Genomic DNA, 19,448 nt, shown 5'->3' with positions numbered 1-19,448 from the left:
GACAATAAACATTCAGTCATGGCTTAGGGTTTGCACCTGGTAATTGTACCTGGCAAGCAGGCAGGCATACAGCCAGAGTCTCCACAGCAATCAAGACTTACCAGGAGGGTATAAACCTATTCACCTAAGAATGACAAAGGTGATCTAATGGGACCCTTATCTTGATCAGGTGCTATCTTTGTCACCTAATGGGCCCTCAAAGGCCATAAAAACTTACAGCTTCAACTGGGAATATGCTCTATTATCTTCTGTTTTGTGCAAGTGTCTCCATGTGGATACATTTCTGCAACCCTGACTGCTAAATAAATTTTATAGTCTTAAACTGTGTGGTATTTTTCCATTGATACCATCACTATTCCATTGTGACACCATGCAAACTAGTGTGAGAAGTAGAAATGATGTGAATATAATGGAGTCTAAAAGACACATGAGAGAATTTAAGGAACTGGAGGAGGAGTACAGCCGGCTCATATTTGGCATAAGACCATAAAAATTTTGTTGTAGAGGATGAGATAAATATTTCAATGGGATGTGCATATTGCCTGCTACAGGACTCTGGGCAGTCTAGCACAACGTATTGAAACAAATAACAGCCTAAAAGGAAGGGGGCCGGACTTAACCATTTGCAAGTTGCTTGTACTGGTGAATGTTTCAGAGGTTCTTCCGTGGGAATTGAAATGGGAAATGACTGGGCTAGCTGTCTAACTGGTAAGAAAAACTGAGACTGAAACTGCAGATTCCAATGTCTGGGACAGAATTGTAATGGTAATGATGGGTGATGGAGAGAAGGTACCAAGCTGTCCTAGACACTCCATTAAACCAGAAGGTGGCAACCTTAGAGGCAGAAGCTGGGTCTCAGCCAAAGTTTAGGTATGGGAAGATGCAACAATCAAGCTAAGAAATGTTTTTAAGTTTCATTAATCTGATTCTCACAGTTGAGAGCAGAGGAGTGTTTGTAAGTAATATCACAGGCAAGAAACATGAAGTTTTTAATTATGGGGAAGTATGTTTTAACACATACAAGCTTCAGTCTTAGTTTTCACAGACCTTTCTTCTTTTTTTTTTATTTTTTAGCTTTATTTTTTTTTTTTTTTTTTTTTTTTTTTTTTTTTTTTTTTTTTATTATACTTTAGGGTTTTAAGGTACATGTGCACAATGTGCAGGTTTGTTACATATGTATCCATGTGCCATGTTGATTTCCTGCACCCATTAATTCGTCATTTAGCCTTAGGTGTATCTCCTAATGCTGTCCCTCCCTGCTCCAACCACCCCACAACAGTCCCCGGAGCGTGAAGTTCCCCTTCCTGTGTCCATGAGTTCTCATTGTTCAATTCCCACCTATGAGTGAGAACATGCGGTGTTTGGTTTTTTGTCCTTGCGATAGTTTACTGAGAATGATGTTTTCCAGTTTCATCCATGTCCCTACAAAGGACACGAACTCATCATTTTTTATGGCTGCATAGTATTCCATGGTGTATATGTGCCACATTTTCTTAATCCAGTCTATCGTTGTTGGACATTTGGGTTGGTTCCAACTCTTTGCTATTGTGAATAGTGCCGCAATAAACATACGTGTGCATGTGTCTTTATAGCAGCATGATTTATAGTCCTTTGGGTATATACCCAGTAATGGGATGGCTGGGTCAAATGGTATTTCTAGTTCGAGATCCCTGAGGAATCGCCACACTGACTTCCACAATGGTTGAACTAGTTTACAGTCCCACCAACAGTGTAAAAGTGTTCCTATTTCTCCACATCCTCTCCAGCACCTGTTGTTTCCTGATTTTTTAATGATGGCCATTCTAACTGGTGTGAGATGGTATCTCACTGTGGTTTTGATTTGCATTTCTCTGATGGCCAGTGATGAGGAGCATTTCTTCATGTGTTTTTTGGCTGCATAAATGTCTTCTTTTGAGAAGTGTCTGTTCATGTCCTCTGCCCACTTTTTGATGGGGTTGTTTGTTTTTTTCTTGTAAATTTGTTTGAGTTCATTGTAGATTCTGGATATTAGCCCTTTGTCAGATGAGTAGGTTGCAAAAATTTTCTCCCATTGTGTAGGTTGCCTGTTCACTCTGATGATAGTTTCTTTTGCTGTGCAGAAGCTCTTTAGTTTAATGAGATCCCATTTGTCGATTTTGGCTTTTGTTGCCATTGCTTTTGGTGTTTTAGACATGAAGTCCTTGCCCACGCCTATGTCCTGAATGGTATTGCCTAGGTTTTCTTGTAGGATTTTAATGGTTTTAGGTCTAACATATAAGTCTTTAATCCATCTTGAATTAATTTTTGTATAAGGTGTAAGGAAGGGATCCAGTTGCAGCTTTCTACATATGGCTAGCCAGTTTTCCCAGCACCATTTATTAAATAGGGAATCCTTTCCCCATTTCTTGTTTTTGTCAGGTTTGTCAAAGATCAGATAGTTGTAGCTATGCGGCATCATTTCTGAGGGCTCTGTTCTGTTCCATTGATCTATGTCTCTGTTGTGGTACCAGTACCATGCTGTTTTGGTTACTGTAGCCTTGTAGTATAGTTTAAAGTCAGGTAGCGTGATGCCTCCAGCTTTGTTCTTTTGGCTTAGGATTGACTTGGCGATGCGGGCTCTTTTTTGGTTCCATATGAAATTTAAAGTAGTTTTTTCCAATTCCGTGAAGAAAGTCATTGGTAGCTTGATGGGGATGGCATTGAATCTATAAATTACCTTGGGCAGTATGGCCATTTTCACGATATTGATTCTTCCAACCCATGAGCATGGAATGTTCTTCCATTTGTTTGTATCCTCTTTTATTTCATTGAGCAGTGGTTTGTAGTTCTCCTTGAAGAGGTCCTTCACATCCCTGGTAAGTTGGATTCCTAGGTATTTTATTCTCTTTGAAGCAATTGTGAATGGGAGTTCACTCATGATTTGGCTCTCTGTTTGTCTGTTATTGGTGTACAAGAATGCTTGTGATTTTTGTACATTAATTTTGTATCCTGAGACTTTGCTGAAGTTGCTAATCAGCTTAAGGAGATTTTGGGCTGAGACAATGGGGTTTTCTAGATATACAATCATGTCATCTGCAAACAGGGACAATTTGACTTCCTCTTTTCCTAATTGAATACCCTTTATTTCCTTCTCCTGCCTGATTGCTCTGGCCAGAACTTCCAGCACTATGTTGAATAGGAGCGGTGAGAGAGGGCATCCCTGTCTTGTGCCAGTTTTCAGAGGGAATGCTTCCAGTTTTTGCCCATTCAGTATGATATTGGCTGTGGGTTTGTTGTAGATAGCTCTTATTATTTTGAGATACGTCCCATCAATACCTAATTTATTGAGAGTTTTTAGCATGAAGGGTTGTTGAATTTTGTCAAAGGCCTTTTCTGCATCTATTGAGATAATCATGTGGTTTTTGTCTTTGGTTCTGTTTATATGCTGGATTACATTTATTGATTTGCGTATGTTGAACCAGCCTTGCATCCCAGGGATGAAGCCCACTTGATCATGGTGGATAAGCTTTTTGATGTGCTGCTGGATTCGGTTTGCCAGTATTTTATTGAGGATTTTTGCATCAATGTTCATCAAGGATATTGGTCTGAAATTCTCTTTTTTGGTTATGTCCCTGCCAGGTTTTGGTATCAGGACGATGCTGGCTTCGTAAAATGTGTTAGGGAGGATTCCCTCTTTTTCTATCGATTGGAATAGTTTCAGAAGGAATGGTACCAGTTCCTCCTTGTACCTCTGGTAGAATTCAGCTGTGAATCCATCAGGTCCTGGACTCTTTTTGGTTGGTAAGCTATTGATTATTGCCACAATTTCAGAACCTGTTATTGGTCTATTCAGAGATTCAACTTCTTCCTGGTTTAGTCTTGGGAGGGTGTATTTGTCGAGGAATTTATCCATTTCTTCCAGATTTTCTAGTTTATTTGCAAAGAGGTGTTTGTAGTATTCTCTGATGGTAGATTGTATTTCTGTGGGATCGGTAGTGATATCCCCTTTTTCGTTTTTTATTGCATCTATTTGATTCTTCTCTCTTTTCTTCTTTATTAGTCTTGCTAGCGGTCCATCAATTTTGTTGATCTTTTCAAAAAACCAGCTCCTAGATTCATTAATTTTTTGAAGGGTTTTTTGTGTCTCTATTTCCTTCAGTTCTGCTCTGATTTTAGTTATTTCTAGCCTTCTGCTAGCTTTTGAATGTGTTTGCTCTTGCTTTTCTAGTTCTTTTAATTGTGATGTTAGGGTGTCAATTTTGGATCTTTCCTGCTTTCTCTTGTGGGCATTTAGTGCTATAAATTTCCCTCTACACACTGCTTTGAACGTGTCCCAGAGATTCTGGTATGTTGTGTCTTTGTTCTCGTTGGTTTCAAAGAACATCTTTATTTCTGCCTTCATTTCATTATGTACCCAATAGTCATTCAGGAGCAGGTTGTTCAGTTTCCATGTAGTTGAGCGGTTTTGACTGAGTTTCTTAATCCTGAGTTCTAGTTTGATTGCACTGTGGTCTGAGAGACAGTTTGTTATAATCTCTGTTCTTTTACATTTGCTGAGAAGAGCTTTACTTCCAACTATGTGGTCAATTTTGGAATAGGTGTGGTGTGGTGCTGAAAAAAATGTATATTCTGTTGATTTGGGGTGGAGAGTTCTGTAGATGTCTATTAGGTCCAGTTTATGTAGAGCTGAGTTCAATTCCTGGATATCCTTGTTAACTTTCTGTCTCGTTGATCTGTCTGATGCTGACAGTGGGGTGTTAAAATCTCCCATTATTATTGTGTGGGAGTTTAAGTCCCTTTGTAGGTCACTGAGGACTTGCTTTATGAATCTGGGTGCTCCTGTGTTGGGTGCATATATATTTAGGATAGTTAGCTCTTCTTGTTGAATTGATCCCTTTACCATTATGTAATGGCCTTCTTTGTCTCTTTTGATCTTTGTTGGTTTAAAGTCTATTTTATCAGAGACTAGGATTGCAACCCCTGCCTTTTTTTGTTTTCCAGTTGCTTGATAGATATTCCTCCATCCCTTTATTTTGAGTCTATGTGTGTCTCTGCACGTGAGATGGGTTTCCTGAATACAGCACACTGATGGGTCCTGACTCCTTATCCAGTTTGCCAGTCTGTGTCTTTTGATTGGAGCATTTAGCCCATTTACATTTAACGTGAATATTGTTATGTGTGAATCTGATCCTGTCATTATGATGTTAGTTGGTTATTTTGCTCGTTAGTTGCTATAGTTTCTTCCTAGCCTCGATGGTCTTTACAATTTGGCATGTTTTTGCAGGGGCTGGTACCGGTTGTTCCTTTCCATGTTTAGTGCTTCCTTCAGGAGCTCTTTTAGGGCAGGCCTGGTGGTGACAAAATCACTCAGCGTTTGCTTGTCTGTAAAGTATTTTATTTCTCCTTCACTTATGAAGCTTAGTTTGGCGGGATAGGAAATTCTGGGTTGAAAATTCTTTTCTTTAAGAATGTTGAATATCGGCCCCCACTCTCTTCTGGCTTGTAGAGTTTCTGCTGAGAGATCAGCTGTTAGTCTGATGGGCTTCCCTTTGTGGGTAACCCGACCTTTCTCTCTGGCTGCCCTTAACATTTTTTCCTTCATTTCCACTTTGGTGAATCTGACAATTATGTGTCTTGGAGTTGCCCTTCTCGAGGAGTATCTTTGTGGCGTTCTCTGTATTTCCTGAATCTGAATGCTGGCCTGCCTTGCTAGATTGGGGAAGTTCTCCTGGATAATATCTTGCAGAGTGTTTTCCAACTTGGTTCCATTCTCCCCATCATTTTCAGGTACACCAATCAGACGTAGGTTTGGTCTTTTCACATAGTCCCAAATTTCTTGGAGGCTTTGTTCATTTCTTTTTATTCTTTTTTCTCTAAACTTCCCTTCTCTCTTCATTTCATTCATTTCATCTTCTATCAGCGATACCCTTTCTTCCAGTTGATCGCATCTGCTACTGAGGCTTCTGCATTCTTCGCGTAGTTCTCGAAACTTGGCTTTCAGCTCCATCATCTCCTTTAAGCCCTTCTCTCCATTGGTTATTCTAGTTATCCATTCTTCTAATTTTTTTTCAAAGTTTTTAACTTCTTTGCTATTGTTTTGAATTTCCTCTCGTAGCTCAGAGTAGTTTGATCGTCCGAAGCCTTCTTCTCTCAACTCATCAAAGTCATCCTCCTTCCAGCTTTGTTCCGTTGCTGGTGAGGAACTGCGTTCCTTTGGAGGAGGAGAGGTGCTCTGTTTTTTAGAGTTTCCAGTTTTTTTGGTCTGTTTTTTCCCCATCTTTGTGGTTTTGTCTACTTTTTGTCTTCGATGATGGTGATGTACAGATGGGTTTTTGGTGTGGATGTCCTTTCTGTTTGTTAATTTTCCTTCTACCAGACAAGACCCTCAGCTGCAGGTCTGTTGGAGTTTACTAGAGGTCCACTCCAGACCCTGTTTGGCTGGGTGTCAGCACCGGTGGCTGCAGAACAGCGGATTTTCGTGAGACCACAAATTCAGCTGTCTGATAGTTCCTCTGAAAGTTTTGTCTCAGAGGAGTACCCAGTTGAATGAGGTGTCAGTCTGTCCCACTGGGGGGGTGCCTCCCAGTTAGGCTGCTCAGGGGTGAGGGGCCCACTTTAGGAGGCAGTCTGTCCGTTCTCAGATCTCCAGCTGCGTGCTGGGAGAACCACTACTCTCTTCAAAGCTGTCAGTCAGACAGGGACATTTAAGGCTGTGGAGGTTCTCGCTGAGTTTTTGGTTGTCTGTGCCCTGCCCCCAGAGGTGGAGCCTACAGAGGCAGGCGGGCCTCCTTGAGCTGTGGTGGGCTCCACCCAGTTCGAGCTTCCTAGCTGCTTTGTTTACCTAAGCAAGCCTGGGCAATGGCGGGCGCCCCTCCCCCAGCCTCGTTGCCGCCCTGCAGCGTGATCTCAGACTGCTGTGCCAGCAATCAGCAAGACTCTGTGGGCATAGGACCCTCCGAGCCAGGTGCGGGACACAATCTCCTAGTGTGCCGTTTTCCAGGCCCGTTGGAAAAGCGCAGTATTAGGACGGGACTGACCCGATATTCCAGGTGCCGTCTGCTTTCCCCTTCTTTGACTAGGAAAGGGAACTCCCCGACCCCTTGCGCTTCCCGAGTGAGGCAATGCCTCGCCCTGCTTCGGCTCGCGCACAGTGCGCTTCACCGACTGTCCTGCACCCACTGTTAGGCACTCCCCAGTGAGATGAAACCGGTACCTCAAGCAGAAATGCAGAAATCACCCGTCTTCTGTGTCGCTGGGGCTGGGAGCTGGAGACCGGAGCTGTTCCTATTCGGCCATCTTGGCTCCACCCACAGACCTTTCTTCTGAAACAGAGCTATAACCTTGAAGCTGTGTGTCTTTTTGTCAGCTAATTGTTATTCTTTTTAAAAATGGTGCTCAAAGTTATATTCTCCAAAATGATTTTCTATTTGGAATAGATATTTCCCAAGTGGAAAACTAAGAGTGCTTGAGACATAAAACTTCCACTAGTAAAAGTATTTAAGAAAAAACTTTTTTTTTTGAAATCTGTTAAAAAGATGGGTAAATACATTATATTAGCCAAGTATAAATATGTGAATATTTGGGCTGTATCTAAAAAGCCATAAATTAGATTTTTCAGGATGATCCAAAATCCCCATATACATGAAATTGAAATGGTCTTGAGACAATTTAAGTTTTAAGCAACTGAACAATATGCTTCAGATGTAGTTTTGTTGAAGTGGTAGATGACTTCAGTGGACAGAAGCCAACTGAAACAAAGGGAGGAAGCCCAGTTCTTTAAGGTCTAATGTCTGGTAAATGCCCCCTGTTGGGAGAGACAAGCCCCTCCATGGGTCTCTCCTTCACATCTTGCTGAGTATGCCAAGAATGCGAGGCCCTAACCATTTCTCAAGGTTGTGTGTGTAGTGAGCAACCTTGAAAGATGAGACAATGTCTCCCTCGAGACAAAAAGCAGACTTGCTTATGTCTGGCTATAAAATGGCAGATTCCACAAGCTCAGAGCTCTTTTCCTGTAACACAATTCACTGCCTGTTGCAGGAATTATCTAGGCTCTCAGCAAAACACCCTCCCCTCCACTCCATGGGACTAAGGAGCAAAGAGGGAACTGACACAACATGCTAATGCTCATGCTGCTATCTGTGCCAAGGCTAATAAGATCCTGTGTCTCTGACCCAGGTCTCTGTTGTCTTCTGCCAGCACATATGAAATAATAAAAGGCAAACCTATTTTAAGTTTAGGCTTGTAAGTGGGGTAAAATAAAATCCCAGGACCAATGCCTGCCCCCACCCCTTTTGGTTCAGTTTAAAACTTCTCTTGAGGTTATGGCATCTGTGTGGAGGGCAGAGTGTTTGTATGTGAGTATGGAAAGATATGGTGCTGGAATAGAATCCCCCCTTCAACAGACTTAGTAGAGAAAAGAACCTATAGGACTCAGCCTTGGAATAAAAAAGAGATAGCAAGGGTGAGTCCAAGGTGATGTGAATTCCTCTCCGCAGGAAACCAGTAACGCTTCACAATAGGGACAGCAAAATGGCCTGGAGCAGCATACCATGGATCCTTCAGCAACGGCGCTTCTTGTTTAAAAAGATATACATATATAAAGTAATAATCTCTAGTATTACCAGCCCCCAGAGAGCTAATCTGAAGCAGTTAAATTCTCTGTAAGCATGAGATGGGGTCACCCTTGATCAGTACCAGATGATTCAAAATAGATTACTGTCCAAGCCTCCATCCAGATGCAAATAGAAGCCCAGTGCTTGATTGATCTGTTTGGACTTCAGCATGGGGACCTTATTGAGTGCTATTCACCAAGCAACTAGAAAAGAAACAAACTGGCCGGGCATGGTGGCTCACGCCTGTAATCCCAGCACTTGGAGAGGCCGAGGCGGGTGGATCACCTAAGGTCAGGAGTTCAAGACCAGCTGGGCAAACATGGCAAAACTCCGTTTCTACTAAAAATACAAAAATTAGCCGGGTGTGGTGGCATGTGCCTGTAATTCTAGCTACTCAGGAGGCTGAGGCAGGAGAATTGCTTGAACCTGGGAGGCAGAGGTTGCAGTGAGCCAAGATCACGCCACTGCACTCCAGCCGTCCAGTGACAGAGCAAGACTCCGTGTCCCCCACAAAAAAAAAAAAAAAATGAAAAGAAAAAAAGAAAAGAAACAAACTGTGCTCATCTCTGGAGTGATCATGCATTTAGTACAGAATAAAAAACTGGACAAGCATGGGGTGTTTTAATCTGCGCAGAAGTTTGGATATTTGCAATCAAGGTGTCTGTTTTGTAGCTTGCTAAATTTAAATTCTCTGAGTTTGCTGTATATGAGGTTGTTACAGGGCCAAAAACATCTGAAACTTACTTACGAAGGTACTCTAGGATTCCTAAATTTAATGTGATATAGACTACATACAAACATGCAATGTCTTATGTGAATTAGTTCTTGTGGGACTCAGGCAATATTATGAACTACAGAAATTGCTCCATGCCAACTTTTTGGGTAGTTTTAGAAATCTGTGGTAATTCTTGATATTATTTGGATTGTATTTTGGATATTTTTAATTGGCTTTGGGAAATTAGACTAATAAAATACTGAGTTGATGAATATTAATATTTCTGTTTCATTAAAGATCTTATGTGGGATTCTACTTGTATGAAATTCTGAGATAGCGCTTGTTGTTCCCCTAGAAGGAAGTTAAAATTTGGTTTTTTATGTTTTTGTTTGTTTGTTTGTTTTCAGGCAGTTGGGGCCAGATGTCTGGCCAGATGGTAATAAAGAGAAACACATGCTTTAATAGGGCAATATATAGCATAGCACATTAAAGTCTGTTACAGGGTAAAGTTAATAAGTTTTTCTTTTTTTTTTTTTTTAACCAATGGAACAGAACAGAGCCCTCAGAAATAATGCCACATATCTGCAACTATCTGATCTTTGACAAACCTGACAAAAACAAGAAATGGGGAAAGGATTCCCTATTTAATAAATGGTGCTGGGAAAACTGGCTAGCCATAAGTAGAAAGCTGAAACTGGATCCCTTCCTTACACCTTACACAAAAATTAATTCAAGATGGATTAAAGACTTACATGTTAGACCTAAAACCATTAAAACCCTAGAAGAAAACCTAGGCAATACCATTCAGGCTATAGGCGTGGGCAAGGACTTCATGTCTAAAACACCAAAAGCAATGGCAACAAAAGCCAAAATTGACAAATGGGATCTAATTAAACTAAAGAGCTTCTGCACAGCAAAGGAAACTACCATCAGAGTGAACAGGCAACCTACAGAATGGGAGAAAATTTTTGCAATCTACACATCTGACAAAGGGCTAATACCCAGAATCTACAATGAACTCAAACAAATTTACAAGAAAAAAACAAACAACCCCATCAAAAAGTGGGCAAAGGATATGAACAGACACTTCTCAAAAGAAGACATTTATGCAGCCAACAGACACATGAAAAAATGCTCATCATCACTGGCCATCACAGAAATGCAAATCAAAACCACAATGAGATACCATCTCACACCAGTTAGAATGGCCATCATTAAAAAGTTAGGAAACAACAGGTGCTGGAGAGGATGTGGAGAAATAGGAACACTTTTACACTGTTGGTGGGACTGTAAACTAGTTCAACCATTGTGGAAGTCAGTGTGGCGGTTCCTCAGGGATCTAGAACTAGAAATACCATTTGACCCAGCCATCCCATTACTGGGTATATACCCACAGGATTATAAATCATGCTGCTATAAAGACACATGCACACATATGTTTATTGCGGCACTATTCACAATAACAAAGACTTGGAACCAACCCAAATGTCCAACAACGATAGACTGGATTAAGAAAACGTGGCACATATACACCATGGAATACTATGCAGCCACAAAAAATGATGAGTTCATGTCCTTTGTAGGGACATGGATGAAGCTGGAAACCATCATTCTCAGCAAACTATCGCAAGGACAAAAAACCAAACACCGCATGTTCTCACTCGTAGGTGGGAACTGAACAATGAGAACACATGGACAGAGGAAGGGGAACATCACACACCAGGGCCTGTTGTGGGGTGGAGTGGGGGGGGATAGCATTAGGAGATATACCTAATGTTAAATGACAAGTTAATGGGCGCAGCACACCAACATGACACATGTATACATATGTAACAAACCTGCACGTTGTGCACATGTACCCTAAAAGTTAAAGTATAATAATAAAAAAAAGTTTTTCTACAAGAACAATATAAAAAGAAACCTAATTATATCAAATGTTAACATAACCTCAGAAAATCTTCATGAAAGAAGTTCTACCCAAGTCCTCATGTGAAACAATACAATACACATCTCTAGCATCCTGTCTTAGTAACTCATATTAGTTTCCCACTTCTGAGATGATTTTAATTGCTAATTCTCCTCAGGGATACTTACATATCTGCCTTCTCCTCTGACTGAGGGGTACCCCCAGGCTTTCTATTCTTGACTATGGTCAAGCCCTTTGGATGTTAAATTCACGAACAAATTTATCTTCCTTGAGGATTAAATGAATTTATAGATAGATAGATAGATAGATAGATAGATAGATAGATAGATGATAGATAATAGACATCTATCTATCTATATGTATCTATATAAGTGTATATATATATATATATTTTTTGAAACAGCGTCTTGCTCTGTCGCCCAGGCTGAAGTACAGTGGTGTGATCACAGCTCACTGCAGCCTCCACCTCCCAGGCTCAAGCGATCCTCCCATCTCAGCCTCCCAAGTAGCTGGGACTACAGGCAAGTGCCACCACACCCTCTATTTTTTAAATTTTTTGTAGAGACAGGGTCTCCCTGTGTTGCCCAGGCTGGTTTCAAACTCCTGGGCTCAAATGATCCCCCAATCTCGGCCTCCCAAAGTGCTTGGATTATAGGCATGAGCCATTGTGCCTGGCCTTTGAATTTATATACTTCTCAGGAAAGCTGGTCCAGAGTTTCCTGGTGTCCTTTGTAGGTCTGCTTTTCTGGACTCTGGACATTGTTAGTGTTGGTTTTCCTCTAGCATATTTTTAAAGATCAAAACTGAACTTCACTGGGTTAGAATGTTATTACTTTTATCAGGAAAAGGAAGGGGTAACACAGGTTAAGTCAGAGACAAAAAATGGCTATGCTCCAAGCAAAAGTAGCCTTTTCACCTCCAGTAACTTCCAAAACCTCGTCGGCACTATGAAACAAATTTCATAATTTAGATTCAGACTACCATCTTTATTTAAGGAACTTCCCATCAGGAAAATATTTTTATTTTTCCACTTGAGGATACACTTTTTGAAAAAAAACAGAGAACAAGAATTACCTCCTTTAAAAAAAGAATAAAGAGAATAATAATTAATTAATGCATTGGTACCATACATCTGGAATATCAAGACACAGTTGGCAAAAAATCAGGGAAAGGCTGTGAATATTAGAAAAATAAAATATCCAGTAAACACCAACATAAAAGAAAGTGGGAAGAAAAAGTCCAAGTTAAAGCAGAAAAATGTGCTATATGAATTTTTTAAAATTATAAAGTACTTTAAAGACAAAGTACTTGAGGATAAATGAAGAATCTCCTATAATAATCATCAGGATCTGAATAATAAACTAAGATAGTCCCCTTGGTACACTGTAAAGTATGCAATTTTAATTATGTGATTTTTCTAGCTAATTTCTGCTTCAAAAACAGTAAAGTACTTCTGCTTACAAGGTGGCAGAGACAAGAACTTTTCTCAACCTCTCAAATGCACGTTGTCATCAAAATTTAAATTACCAGAAACATGCCTTTTAGTTAAATTACAATTAGTCCTTAGACAGATCTATTTACTGAGAATTTGCTATGTGACCAACACTGTTGGCATATACTAAACAAGTTTGCTTTTATAAAGCACTTTTTCCTTTTCAGGTTCTCACAAAGGACATTTTAAAACAAACTATATTTGTTTTTCAGTATTAGCTGCACGTGCTGAATACATCTATTATTATAAATTGCTCCTACTCAGGAGCATCTTAGCTTTTAAAAGACAAAAATATATCCAGTTGTATTTGTGTATATATATTGTATATCAGTTATATATGGAAGTCAATCAACAATGATAAATACAAACAGATTGACAAATAAAACAACAATTTTTGGGGGAATGGAAATGGCACACTTGTCAGATGATATCCACAAATAATTAATTACTTCACACATTAAAGATATTCTCGTAATAGTAGAGTCTCTTATAAAAGGATACTCATTACATCCTAACCATCTGTCATCATTCGACCCCAAAAAACTAATTAGGATTTTGTCCAATCACACATTATAAATGATGCAAATATGGATGGTAAAGACACGGGTTGAAGAAGTTAACATGAGAACATTTGCAATCTAAAAATAATGGGCTTCAGAACCAGCCTTTCACGTTCCAATAATTACACTGCTTATTTTTATCTTCTTTTTCTGATTAACGATTAGATATTAAACTTTAAAAATTAAAAACACTTACAGGTAGTAGAGTTTTCCTGCAGCAGGAAGTTCCCTTTTCCGGTAATCTATCCCAGAATCTAGCTGGACTGTATTACAATATTCCTACAATCCAAACAAATAAAGTGTCTTTTTAAACAAGTAGTGGCTCAGAATTACAATCCTTCCCTTATACTATACATTTTAAAAATTTTTCAAATGTTTGCTCAAAAAATAATATAATAAGATGACAAGAAAACAATAGAACTCATGCAAGATTCATAAAACTAAAGTTGCAATATTAAATATATCAAGCCACTGAAATAACAGTTTAAAAAAATTAAAATTTGCATCATGTTTTCTGAAACATTGCCCAAAAAGTGCTGTCAGCAAATTCCCCAAATAACTTCATTTGGGTTTTTTTTAAATAGCCCAATTTCTAATACCCTGGAGTGAGAAACCAGAGGCTACCAGAAAGAAAAACTCATGGGTCTTAAGCACCACAGGAGGGGAGAGGCAGCATAAGACAGCTGGGACTGGACATGGTGGCTCACGCCTGTAATTCCAGCACTTTGAGAGGCTGAGATGGGCAGATTGTGTTTGTCCAGGAGTTTGAGACCAGCCTGGGCAACATAGCAAAACCCATCTCTACAAAAAATACAAAAATTAGCTGGGCGTGGTGGCACACACCTGTGGTCTCAGCTACTTGGCCGGCTGAGGTGCGAGGATTGCTTGAGCCTGGGAGGTGGAGGTTGCAATGAGCTATGACTGTGCCACTGCACTCCAGCCTGGGCAACAGAGCAAGACCTTGTCTCACACACAAAAAAAAAAAAACAAAAACGAGAGAGAGAGAGAGTTGGGCCAGAACATTAGTGTCCACATTTTAAACCAAATGACCAAACTAGAATGATGTTGTAGGTATGCCCATCCTTCGCTTCTAAATGGCCGCCACTGCCCTTGTCTCCCTTTTAGTTTCCTCTCTGGCCACCAACATTTCAGTGCACTTTCCTGCTGTGGATGCTTCCTTTCAACCCGAGTCACCCTGTGCCACTAATGTCCTTCTCTTCTCCCAAGTGCTCCTTTCTTTCCATTCCCCCAGGGTGCATATGTGCACACAAGCACATACACCACACACACACACACACACACACACATCCCAAATTCTAACTTTGAGGGCAAATGTACTTTTGCAACACCTATCTTCTTGGTCAGCTGGATTTTGGGGGCCATGAGAGGAATATATATGTAGGGGTGTGTGTGTGTGTGTGTGTGTGTGTGTGTGTGTATCTCTACATAGATAGAGGCATACTTCATTTTATTGTGTTTCCTTTTATTGTGCTTCTCAAATATTGCATTTTTTACAAAGTGACGGTTTGTGGCAACCCTGCATGAAGCAAGTCTACTGGCCTCAGTTTTCCAACAGCATGTGCTCACTTTGTGTCTCTGTATCACATTTTGGTAATTCTTGCAATATTTCAAACTCTTAAAAATTATATCTGTCATTAATTATATGATCAGTGATCACATATTAATTATGTGATCAGTGATCTTTGATGCTATTATTGTAATTGTTTTAGGGCACCACAAACTGCACCCATAGAAGAGGGTGAACTTAATTTATACATGCTGTTTGTATTCTGACTGCCATACCAACTGGCTGTTTCTCTCTCTCTCTCTCTCTCTCTCTCCTTAGGTGTCCCTATTCTCTGAAACACAAGAATATTGAAATTATGTCGATTAATAGCCCTACAATGACCTCTAAGTGTTCAGGTCAAAGGAAGAGTCACACATCTCTCACTCTCAATCAAAAGCTAGAAATGATTAAGCTTATTGAGGAAGGTATGACAAAAGCCACAAGAGAAAAAAACCTAGGCCTCTTGCACCAAAAAGTTAGCTAAGTTGTGATTGCAAAGGAAAAGTTCTTGAAGGAAATGAAAAGTGATACTCCAGTGAACACATGAACCATAAGAAAGCGAAACAGCCTTATTATTGATATGGATAAAAGTTTGACTGATCTGGATAGAAGATCAAAACAGCCACAGCATTCTCGTAAGCCAAAGCCTAATCCAGAGAAAGGCCCTAACCCCCTTCAATTCTATGATGGTTGAGAGAGGTGAGGAAGCTACAGAAGAAAAGCTGGAAGCTAGCAGAGGTTGGTTCATGAGGTTTCAATAAATAAGCCATCTCTAAAACATCAAAGTACAAGGTAAAGCAGCAAGTGCTGATGCAGAAGGTTCAACAAGTTATCCAGAAGACTTAGTTAAGATCATTGATGAAGGTGACTACACTAAACAACAGATTTTCTTTGGAGGTGAAACAGCCTTCTACTGGAAGAAGATACCAACTAAGACTTTCATAGTTAGAGAGGAGAAGTCAATGCCTGGCTTCAAAGCTTCAAAGGACAGCCTGACTCTCTTGTTAGAGGCTAATGCAACTGGTGACTTGATGTTGAAGCAAATGTTCATTTACCAATCTGAAAATCCCAGGGCCCTTAAGAATTATGCTACATCTACTCTGCCTGTGCTTTATAAATGAAATAACAAAGCCCTTGGATGGCAGCACATCTGTTTACAGTATGGTTTACTAAATATTTTAAGCCTACTATTCAGAGCTACTGCTTAGAAGAAAGATTGTTTTCAAAAGATGACTGCTCATGACAATCCACTTAGTCATCAAAGAGCTCTGATGGCAGTGCACAAGGAGATAAATGTTGTTTCCCTGCCTGCTAACATACCATCCATTCTGCAGCCCATGAATCAAGAAGTAATTTCAACTTATAAGTTTTATTATTTAAGAAATACATTTTGTAAGGCTATATCTGCCACAAATATCTTTTGTGAAAGGAAGAGTCAATCTATATAGCAACCTTCAACATTATCTTAAGAAACTGCCACAGCCACCCCAACCTTTAGCAGTCACCATCCTGATTAGTCAGCAGCCATCAACATTGAGGCAAGACCAGCAAAAAGATGACCACTCACTGAAGGTTCAGATGATTATTGGCATTTTTAGCAATAAAATATTTTTTAAATTAAGGTATTTTTTTAGACATAATACTACTGCACACTTAATAGACTATAGTATTGTATAAATATAACCTTTATATGCACTGGGAAACCAAAAGCTTCCTGCAACTCATTTTATTGCAATACTGTTGTATTGCAGTGGCCTAGAACCAAACCCTCGATATCTCTAAGGTATGCCTGTGCAGATATAGATGATAGATAGATAGATAGATAGATAGATAGATAGATAGATAGATAGATAGATAGACAGACAGACAAACAGATGGGGGAGATATTCACTTCAGAAGAAGAATGGCGACTAAGGGATTTCAGGACAAGTCAAGAAACAATTATAGCCTGACATTTTGTTTGCATTCAAAATGAAAATTGTCTTAATGACAATTCATGGGAAAAATATATTTTAACATCACTACTTTCATTAATGAAAAAAATGCAATTTTTATTTTTTATTTATTTATTTATTTTTAGACAGAGTCTTACTCTGTTGTCCAGGGTGGAGGGCAGTGGCATGATCTTGGCTCACTGCAACCTTCTCCTCTTAGGTTCAAACAATTTTCGTGCCTCAGCCTCCCACGTAGCTGGGACTACAGGCATGTGTCACCATGCCCGGGTAATTTTTGTATTTTTAGTGGAGATGGGGTTTCTCCCTGTTGGTCAAGCTGGTCTCGAACTCCTGGCCTCAAGTGATCTGCTCCCCTCAGCCTCCCAAAGTACTGGGATTACAGGCATGAGCTACCACGCCCAAAAACTGCATTTTTCAAACCTTTGGAACCAACGTAATTGTGGTGGGTTTTAAGACTTGTACATTGCAAAATAATCTCTCCATCCCAACATGTTCTTCTTACAAGGTGATGTTGATATTCCAGTTATCAAGAAGTGAAGTCTATGTCCCACTCCTTGAATGTTGTGACTATGATGGAAATGGTCTATGCAATAATATCCTAGGTGACACTTGAGGCAGCTTCTTATTGGTTGGAATGCTTGCTCCGGAACTCTGAAGTGCCAATTGGGCATTTAATTGCCTGGAGGCTACTATGCTGTGAGAAAGCTTAAACTATCCCATACAGAGAGAGGAGGCCCTGGAGAGGCACTGAGATGACACGAAGACAGAGGTGTTGACAGTCCCCAGCTGTTCTAGCTGTAGCCACTATCTTACTGAGGGAGCCAGAATTGCCAGCTGAGCCTTTACCAAATCCCTGACCCACAGAAACCAGGAGAGAGTAAAGTAATGTTTTTTAAGCCTCTTTTACAGTCATTTTACAGTAATTTATTATGCAGCAAGAGATAATCAGAACAGCAATATCTGGGCACACTTGAGAAGTAGCAATGTTCTTCCTCCCTGAAAGTGCATCCTGTGTTGTACTGTTACGCAAGGGCTGAGGGCTGTTTATCATCTGCATCCAGGGAATAGATTGCATTTCCCCTCCTGCCATGCTGCAGCTGCTAAGGGGCTCAGGAGAGTAAAATAGGTGACCAACAATCCCCTGGAAATGAGGGGTTTCCCCAAGACTATGGGTGGTTTTTGGATATAGAACTTTCAGTGCTAACACTAGGACAATCCTAGACAATCTGGGATGGTTGGTTACTCTGAGTGAAGACCCAGAAGACTGGGTTGTGGCTAGTGTAGGTATAGCATTTTGATTATATATCAGCAATTCTGAATTTGATTAGCATAAAATAACACCCAAGAAGCTGGTCCTCTAGGGAGGCCTACAAACCTAGGCTTTTGAACTAACATTTGAAGAACAGCTCTGAAAAACTAGCAAAAGTCATGGCTCCCTGCAATGCTGGCATGAGCAACCTGTTGGCGTCTCCATACAGATATCCCTAGCTCATCATTCCAAGTTGTCCAAACCCAACTCCCCAGGCCTCTCCTTCAGGACCTGGGCCCTATAACCAGTCCCACCAGAGGAGAATACAGCATTGCCCAAATACACGCATTCCACTCTCTCCTTGCCTCAAGATGTCCTGTGTTTTATATACATACTACATTACTTCTTGAGAAGAAGAGAGATATATGAATATATATCTCTCCCCTTGCCTCAAGATGTTCTGTGTCTTTCTTGATGTCATAAATGTGAAAAAATACTTTCTTTCCCTTGTTCCTGCTATAATTGTGAGAGCTCAGTCACCCAGTAAAAAAAAAAAAAAAAGAAGGAAAAATGTCCTTATGTAGGGAACATATCTTACTCAATCTCCCTGAGAAAAACCTGCCCTACTATGGTAAGCAATGGTCAATTTTTCATAAGCTATCTTTACTAGAGACATAAAATACAGTGTCACAATATAGTCATATAAATATATTAGCCAGGTTCTCTATTTCTTTTAAACTACAATTTATCTTTTATGACTCAGTATTCCTAATTTAGTCAAAAAGTTTTCTTATTTTTTGCTATTAAAAAATAAGGCTAATGAAAGTTATACAGCTTCAATTTCTCTTTCTGGGTAACTAACTTCTTGATCATATGAGTGATTAAGACCTACCAAATGATTGCATTTGTACATTCACTAATCACCACTGAGGAATACCTAATCAGCAGCAAAAGAACTACTACCAAAGCCCTTAGATGTTAGCACTTAATTGTCTGAAAAATACTAACACTCAGTCTATATATATATATATATATTTTTTTTTTTTTAATAAACCTCAACTTTTCAGATTTCATTCACTTACACTAGATTCTTCAAAGCTCTTTGCAGAAGGGTGGAGGAGGGGGGAAGCTAAGCTGCAAGTTGACAGTGAATCTAGTCAAAAGAGCATGATCTCTAAGTAATTTCCTAATTTCCAGTGATATTTACAAGGCCTGTGACCTCTTACCACCATCCGATTCTAATACATAACACTAATCAGCCAGCAAGCAAAATTTATTTTAAAATAGTTTGCATATTTATATATACAAAGGACAAATACAATTACACAATCTAAAAAAATGCAATTAGAAAATTTGGGGAGGAAAAGGAGGGAGGTTAACACAGCCTTTTGAGCATACTCATGTCAAAGGCCT

The 19,448-nt window shown here is 39.8% G+C and overlaps 1 protein-coding gene across 6 annotated transcripts in view; it reads right to left on the bottom strand.

Annotated features, from left to right (window-relative positions):
• The window catches only part of AFG1L (AFG1 like ATPase), a 237,418-nt gene that overhangs the window by 65,064 nt on the left and 152,906 nt on the right, over positions 1 to 19,448 (bottom strand). For all 6 annotated transcript variants that reach the window (XM_055260677.2, XM_055260662.2, XM_055260685.2 and 3 more), the window contains one exon: positions 13,461 to 13,543. In XM_055260677.2, the coding sequence (XP_055116652.2) occupies positions 13,461 to 13,543 (83 nt within the window). The remainder of the gene's footprint in view (positions 1 to 13,460; positions 13,544 to 19,448) is intronic.

Source organism: Symphalangus syndactylus, chromosome 2 (assembly GCF_028878055.3).
Source record: "Symphalangus syndactylus isolate Jambi chromosome 2, NHGRI_mSymSyn1-v2.1_pri, whole genome shotgun sequence".
In the NCBI taxonomy this organism is placed as follows: Eukaryota; Metazoa; Chordata; class Mammalia; order Primates; family Hylobatidae; genus Symphalangus; species Symphalangus syndactylus.
Note: the sequence above shows the minus strand (reverse complement) of the source record. Positions and strands in the feature narration are given on the sequence as shown.